General features: G+C 33.8%; 1 protein-coding gene across 1 annotated transcript; it reads left to right on the top strand.

Annotated features, from left to right (window-relative positions):
- Nucleotides 1-4736: 4736 nt before the first annotated feature.
- On the top strand, nucleotides 4737-7178 carry LOC111392179 (protein FAR-RED IMPAIRED RESPONSE 1-like). The gene is made up of 4 exons (XM_023017447.1): nucleotides 4737-4787; nucleotides 5862-5984; nucleotides 6150-6574; nucleotides 7022-7178. The coding sequence occupies exons 1-4, from the start codon at nucleotides 4737-4739 to the stop codon at nucleotides 7176-7178; spliced, it is 756 nt and encodes a 251-aa protein (XP_022873215.1).
- The last annotated feature ends 370 nt before the right edge of the window (nucleotides 7179-7548 follow it).

The raw sequence follows: 7548 nt of genomic DNA, 5'->3' as shown, positions 1-7548 counted from the left end.
ATTTTGATAATTGGTTACACTTAGGACTTTCAAGAAATTATCTTAGTTTAGTATAAACAATATGTTACGTACTACATTTTTTTAACTTAGTTTCGTTCTCCAAAACTTGCTATCCATCCAATGAATGATTGACATATCATTTTAAATTAACATATTTAACTTTTCTCCCATTGCAACTTGTGCTTAAAATTAGATAACACTTTAATGTAAAATGATGTGTCAAACATTCATTGGTGAACATCAAATTGAACAACAGATCTTAAGTTACATTTTTTCATCAAGCTCAAAATATTATAGTTTAATACATTGTATTTGTAATTTTAACCTCTAAGGTAATGTTTTAGTTTTTGAAAATTGAACAGTTGTATGAATTATTAAGTACTTACTATATTTATGATTTTAGATATTTGGTATGCATTATTTTTTGTATTTTATAGCTTTAAAATAAATAAAATACTAGTAAAAATAAGAAAGCATCTTATTATGCTCAGGCCCGCCTAGGTTTGAATAGCTTAAATTTTGACCTCCTTATTCATTCACTCTTTATGTTAACACAAAAAACTAAGAAAAATGTTATACTGAGCGATGAAAAATAATTTATGTAGCAGAGAGATTAATGTAAGAGATCGTCTTTGGACATGTTCGAAAATCAAAGCTCTAAAATATGAGTTTTCAAAATTTAAAAATGGTTATTTTGGATTTTAATAAATTTCAAAAACACTTCGAACAAAAATAAATAAATGTGGGGGTAGTCTTTACAAGCTTTTCCATTTATAGAGGGCTTTAAGCTTTCACAAGAAATTAACAAGCCAAAAAGATGTTTATTGGGAACAATACGTAACCCAGGCTTTTAGTATACACCAATGACTTGTGCTCATGATGCTGTGACCTGTGACCTATGACCTGTGTATATGAATATGTAACATATAACCTGTGACCTATGCAAACGAATATGTGACCTGTGACATGTGCACATGAATATGTGATCTATGACCTTAACTATGCGTCTTGTGCACACAAATCAATGACATTCGAACTTTACAATACGACTTATAACAATTGAATCCTATTGTACTACTTAACGATGATTCTAAACATATATGCTTATGACACTATGTTCTAGATCCTATCGGGAATGAACTGAAGACAAAAGGTGGACAAATGATATCATCTGTATCGTTAAATTTCTTTCTAAAACAAAAAAATGTACCAGAAATACTAAGTGAAATCCTATTTGTGAATTAGTTATAAATCCTAGCACATGTCATTGTACATATATACTTGTTTCTTGGTTTTTAACCTATATAAAACAAATCTTGAAATACAACAACATCAGCCTCGTCCACTTGCTTATTATGCTTGTAAGAATGACAACACCATCTGAATGCTACTTTTTTTCTTGCACCGGTAACATATAGAGGCTGTAGTATCCTTGTAGGCTTGGAAGCTCTCTAAACTGGAAGTTTAGACGTCGATGCGGAAGAAGGAGATCCCTACATAATGGAAAATAGTGAAGGTGTTGAATACATGATATGATAGATTTGTACCTGTGCAGACAGTGTATGACATGTGAACACAAAGATGTTACCTGTACACAAATATATATGATCTGTGACATGTACATACAAATATGTGATAATGACACGTGCACATGAATCTTTTATCTATGACTTCTGCACACAAATTCATAATCTACAAAATATATGTATGTAAATGGATCTATAATACTGCCTGCTCTTGAATTTTGGTTTGCTTCATCACGCCAACTTAATCATCAATTCTAGTATCATTCACCACATTAGCTATAATAGCATCAACCTACTGCTATACTCCTTTGGATGTAAATATATCAAGCAGGTCGATCACGCTTGAAGTGATTTGAGTTGATGCACCCCCAAATCAAAAGATAGGGTCAGAGGAAAGTATGGATATTCAATTTTGTCACAAGGTCCATCTTACCATTGCCTTCCTTGTCGATTGTATGTTCAAACCTAAATGTAACACAAAAATTAATTGGCAATGTGAAACACGGACAATAAAAAAAGTTTGCACTTTTAGAAGTACTATTTTCTCCTGCTTTTCTACAACTCTAGCACTTCTCTTCATTTTTCTCATTGATTTTTTTTTTCAATATTGCATCCATCATATCTGATATCAAAATAGTCACAAAATCGGACAAAAAGGTCATGCTTGACCTTATGTCCACCATGTCTGATCTAATATCACTTTGTATGCGGATAATCTGATCTATCTTATTATTCCGATCTCCCTTTAACGATGATAACTATGACTTGACATCATTGAGTGCACAGTCAAATCAGTAGTCTTCCATTGGACTTTAGAGATTTGGCCCCTAAACTCCCTCTTCAACTGGTCAAGTACCTGTAATTGAACAATACAAATTCCCTCACTAAACATGACTTCTAAAGTAAATATATAACAACCTACATCTTATTGTGGCGCATCATCTGCATGTGTTGCTTGCAGCTTGATTGGGACATGTACATCAGGTGCCTGCGGCTCCGTCAGATTATATTTTTGTGTTGCCTGCTATTCAGCTAGAAAATGGAAATAAGTGGATGTCTTTTACCTTTTTGGTGGTGTATCAACGAAATCATCAATGTCGTCATCCTTAACATCAATTGAATGACCTTTTCATCCATTGGTAATCATTAGCAAATGTGTCCATTGGTGGTATGTGTCGTTGCATTGATTTCTTGTATGGAGCAGCAATCATATATGGAGTCGCCATCTAAAGGTTAGATGGATCGATATCATGGACATGAATCTTTGATCATGATATTATTGAATCACTTATTAGTCATGTAATCATACATTGATTATTAGTGATTGTGACCTAAACGCATTAAGTGTTATTATTGTGATGAGATAGTGAATATCATGAAATCATGCATGTGACTTAAGCTTCGTGTATGTGATCAGTGAATATATGTGAATCATTTGAAATCTGACTACATGCTGTGATCTGCATTTTATTTGTGAGCAATATGTATGTAATTTGTAACCTTCAAACTATGTAATATGTCTTGTGATCGGGGATCTATGACAACTATATGAAATTGGTGTTTTGTACACTACCAAACTATATTTATTAGTAAAGTATTTAAACACTTACATCATAATAGGAGAAGACATCTTCATCCAATTTAACAGTAGATGGTTGTTTAACCAACATCTGGTTCATAAAGCGGGAGTACACATTCTCTATGCGATTGGTCACAGGTCTATTTAAAGCCAGGAATGGACTCATAAATCCAAACTTGAAATGCAACTAAAAACCTTTTCAATCTATAGTGGTGATTTCTATGACTCGAACCTCTTTCAGAGATTTTATAGACATCTCAAATAAATCCTTACCCAGAAAAACATTTCCATCACGTCAAAATCTCCCGTCAAACCAAATAAATAGTTTTCAACAACCTTTTTGTAGGATGTAGAGAACAAGTAAAAGGTAATGAAATATAGGATCCCAAGCATCACAACATTATGATCATCTACATTTAACACATTCTGGAATACATCTCACACATCTTCATTTGTAACTAGTTTCAAATCCCTAAAATGCGTTTCCTTAATCCTAGATAGAATGTTTTCGAGCCTTTTTCCTGATATCCTTACCAGTATATCTAAGATCTATGACTAAACAGAACTCACACAATGAAGGTCACATACATCCATTTGTAACCTTGAACCACATCTCATTAGGATTTGATTGCTTCATCTCCCCCAACAAAAAAAGTAATGTATCAGTTAGGACTGCACAACAATTTCGTGGCATTCCATGTAGTACGATAAACATGTGTTTCTTAGAATAGCCCTTTGATCATTAATGAATTTTGATTTGAAATTTGACAAAACATTATTGGTCACACTGATGTAAGCCATAGGTCTTTGAGGATGATATATTTCCATTCCTTCAAAATATTACAAAAAATGTAAATAGATTTCGAATATCTTGTACGTGTAGACACACATATCTAATATACAACACATAAAACTATGTAAGAACAAGGTCAAAACCATGTCACAAACTCAACATAGTTCATAGAATTTGACACAAACTCTTCACTTTACACACATTATAGTCAACAAAATTGGTCACATTCTCTTAACATTGTACACACGATCATCTAACAGATTACACATAGTACTATCTAACAACCATATAAAAAACATGTCACATTCTAATACAATTTGTAGAATCAACCTCAATCTCTTCATAGTTCAAATACCCTAGTCACAACCCATGTCACGAACTCAACATATTTTGTAAAAATTGGTCTTAAGGTTGTAACAATCTCTTCACAGTACACATAATTGTCATGCCGATCATACTAATAAAAATAGTAAGTCACAACTGAGCATTTCCCTACCAACAAAACACTATGGAATTCATACTTAGTAAACAAAATTGAAAAATGAATTACCCATATGCTCAAGGGACTATAAAGAACAGTTACGTTCTTCTATTTATGTTTTTGCGAGTCAGTCGGACTTTTGGGGATTTCTTCATGAACTCTCTTTGTGACTTTTGGTCTTCTACTATTACGTTGTTTACTTTTAGATGCATCACCAACTTTGGGTTGTGATCTCTGATCACAACTCTTTGTTTTCAGAATTTTTCAAAAGTTTCGATCACAATATTTGTCACCATCTTCGTTCTTCTTGACTCGCATATGAAATGGTGGTGGTTTTGTCAATTGTGCTTAGGTACAATGTATGTAATGGGACAAACCGTTCAAAAGCTGCTTGAATGTGGGATTTGGGTAAGTATCAATTTGGGTTGATTGATTGTGCGAGAGTGTGTTCGATAGTTTAGCGGTTTTTAGAGATATTGTTTCTTATTTGAAAATTTTCTCTCTAGTTTTAACATAAAAGGCAGTAGTGGTTATAGTGAATATATATTTATTTTTTAAATCATATTAATTAGTTAATTATGACCTGATTTCTGTATTATGAAATTCTTGATTTATGAAAATATAAGCTTTTCAATTTATTTGGTACCATGGATTGGAATGGCTAGATATGATTAACGAAGAGACCATGTGAGATAGTTGGTCATTGTTCAATTCAGCTCAACACCATAACCATGCCTAAATATCTTTTGAAGTATTTAAAGAATTGTAGCACCTTGACACAAGGTACTTTATCTTCTTATAGTTGGTATTAAATAGAGTGAAACCTAATGAAATTGTTCTCCACTTAACCACAAATTGACATAATCATGGGAATAGTGGGTGCTAATCATTTTTTTTTCTGGGTTCAACATGTCGATGTTATTGACATGCATCTAGTATATACAAAGGACCTTGAGGGAATGCAATTTTACTTAAGTAGATGTAGCATTCACGTTGAGAATCAATCATATTTATTCTTCCTCTCATAAGTTGGGATTAGACGTGTAAAGAAATTTCATAATGCTGGACCAACCAAAATAAGTGATCGAATCCTTGACCTGTTTAGGTAGAAATGGGGCCAATAATTAAGAAAGAAAATACCAAATTCTTTTGTTATTTAAAATATATTTTTCTTACACAATATATTCTGTTGTTTGTAGTCGTGAAGGGAAAAAAAAAGCAACAGCACAAGCGTTTCTCTGAAGCCACAAGCCACGATGCAGAGTGGATGTAAAGCCAGACTAACCACATGTTTAGATATTAATGGAATATGGCAAATTAACAAAGTACTTTTCGATCACAATCATAGAACAAGTCCTTCAAAGTCTAGATTGTATCGATGCAATGGAGAATTAAGTACACAGGTGAAACGTCGACTTGAAGTAAATCACGTTGTAGGAGTATTGCTTTACAAAAGTTTCAACTCCATGGTTTTTGAAGCAGGTGGATATGAAAACATACTTTTTGACTATGGAAGCACGGTGCTCAGGGTTTTACTTCAGTATTGATTTGGACGAAGAGTTGCGCATGAAAAATATTTTCTGGGCAAATGAGAGAAGTCGACAGGTATGATATGCCATTTTACTTCACATTTGATACCACATATCTAATGAACAAGTATGATATGCCGTTTGCTCCTTTTGTTGCAGTGAACCATCATGGACAGTTGACACTCCTCGGACATAGGCTCATATCAAACAAGGATACTGATTCATTTGTGTGGATTTTTAGACATGGCTACAGTGCATTAATAGCCAAGCTCCCAATGGGATAATTACCGATCAAGATAGGGCAATACAGAACATAATTCAGATCGTGTTTTCTAATACGAAGCACAGGTGGTGTTTGTGGCATATATTGAAAAAATTGCCGCAGAAGTTTGAATTTCATGTTGATAAAACTTCGATCTTTTCCACTATACATGGATTAGTTTATGATTCTCAATTTATTGAAGAATTTGAAAAGGGTTGGCTAGAGATGATAGAAACATATAATTTGCAGGACAATGAATGGTTGTTAGGTCTTTACGAGAATAGATCTCATTGGGTTCCTTGCTATTTGAGAACCACTTTTTGGGCAATGATGTCAACAAGTCAAAGAAGTGAGAGTATGAATGCATTTTTTGATGGATATGTTCATTTGAAGACCTTGTTAAAGTAATTTGTTGAACAATATGAATGAGCATTGAGATATAAGGTTGAGAAAGATTTCCAAGCAGATTTCAAGTCTTTCTCACAAATGGTACATTTTGAAACTACGTGTGAAATAGAGAAGCAATTCCAAGTAGTGTACACGATATCGAAATTCGAGGAAGTTCAAGAAGAGTTCGCTACAAAGTTTATTGCAACCTCGTACCTGTTAATGAAGGATGTTTGGGGATGACATAGAAGGTACATGAAGATGTCATGCACGATCATCATTGCAAGAAAAAAAACATTCTTCGTGTCATTATCGAATGACAAAAGTGAAATTATTTGTAGCTGCCACTTGTTTGAGTTTCGTGGAATTCTATGTAGGCATGTGATCACAGTACTGATGCGCAATAGCGTTCAATCTCTGCCGAATAAATATATTTTACAAAGATGATGAAGAGATGTTATCAGATCCCACATGAGGGTTGCTGTGAACTACGTCGGGTTGGTTAGTACCCCAGTACAGTTGATGTACGACAAGATGGTTAAATCGTTTGCTACATTGGAAAACCTCACTTGTGATGATGATGCAAAATCTGGTTCCATATTAAAATGGATCGAATCTTAGTGTAAACAAATGGCCACATTGACGTTAGGTTGTGGGAGTACTGCTATGTCCAATACTACTCGTTTACCATCGGAAGATGTAGCAGCGGACGATATGGGTAGTAGATGCATTAGCATTCGAGATCCAAAATGTACAAAGAGAAATGGCGCACTAAAAAAACTTCGGAAGAAGTCCCTGTTAGAATATAGTTCAAATAAAGTGAAGGTATGTTGCATTATTTGGGTACCATATTATTATTCTTTTGTCTCTTTTTACCATGTTGGAATAAGAATAAAGTTCATGTTTCAAACATTATGATACAGGTGGGTAGCAGTACAAACAAAGGAAAGAACCCCAAAGGCCACCAAAGTAACCTCGGAGATGGTGCAAT

The sequence above is a fragment of the Olea europaea genome, unplaced genomic scaffold, assembly GCF_002742605.1.
Source record: "Olea europaea var. sylvestris unplaced genomic scaffold, O_europaea_v1 scaffold895, whole genome shotgun sequence".
Classification (NCBI taxonomy): domain Eukaryota; kingdom Viridiplantae; phylum Streptophyta; class Magnoliopsida; order Lamiales; family Oleaceae; genus Olea; species Olea europaea.
The sequence above is the reverse complement of the archived record's forward strand: the minus strand, read 5'-3'. Positions and strand labels throughout refer to the sequence as shown.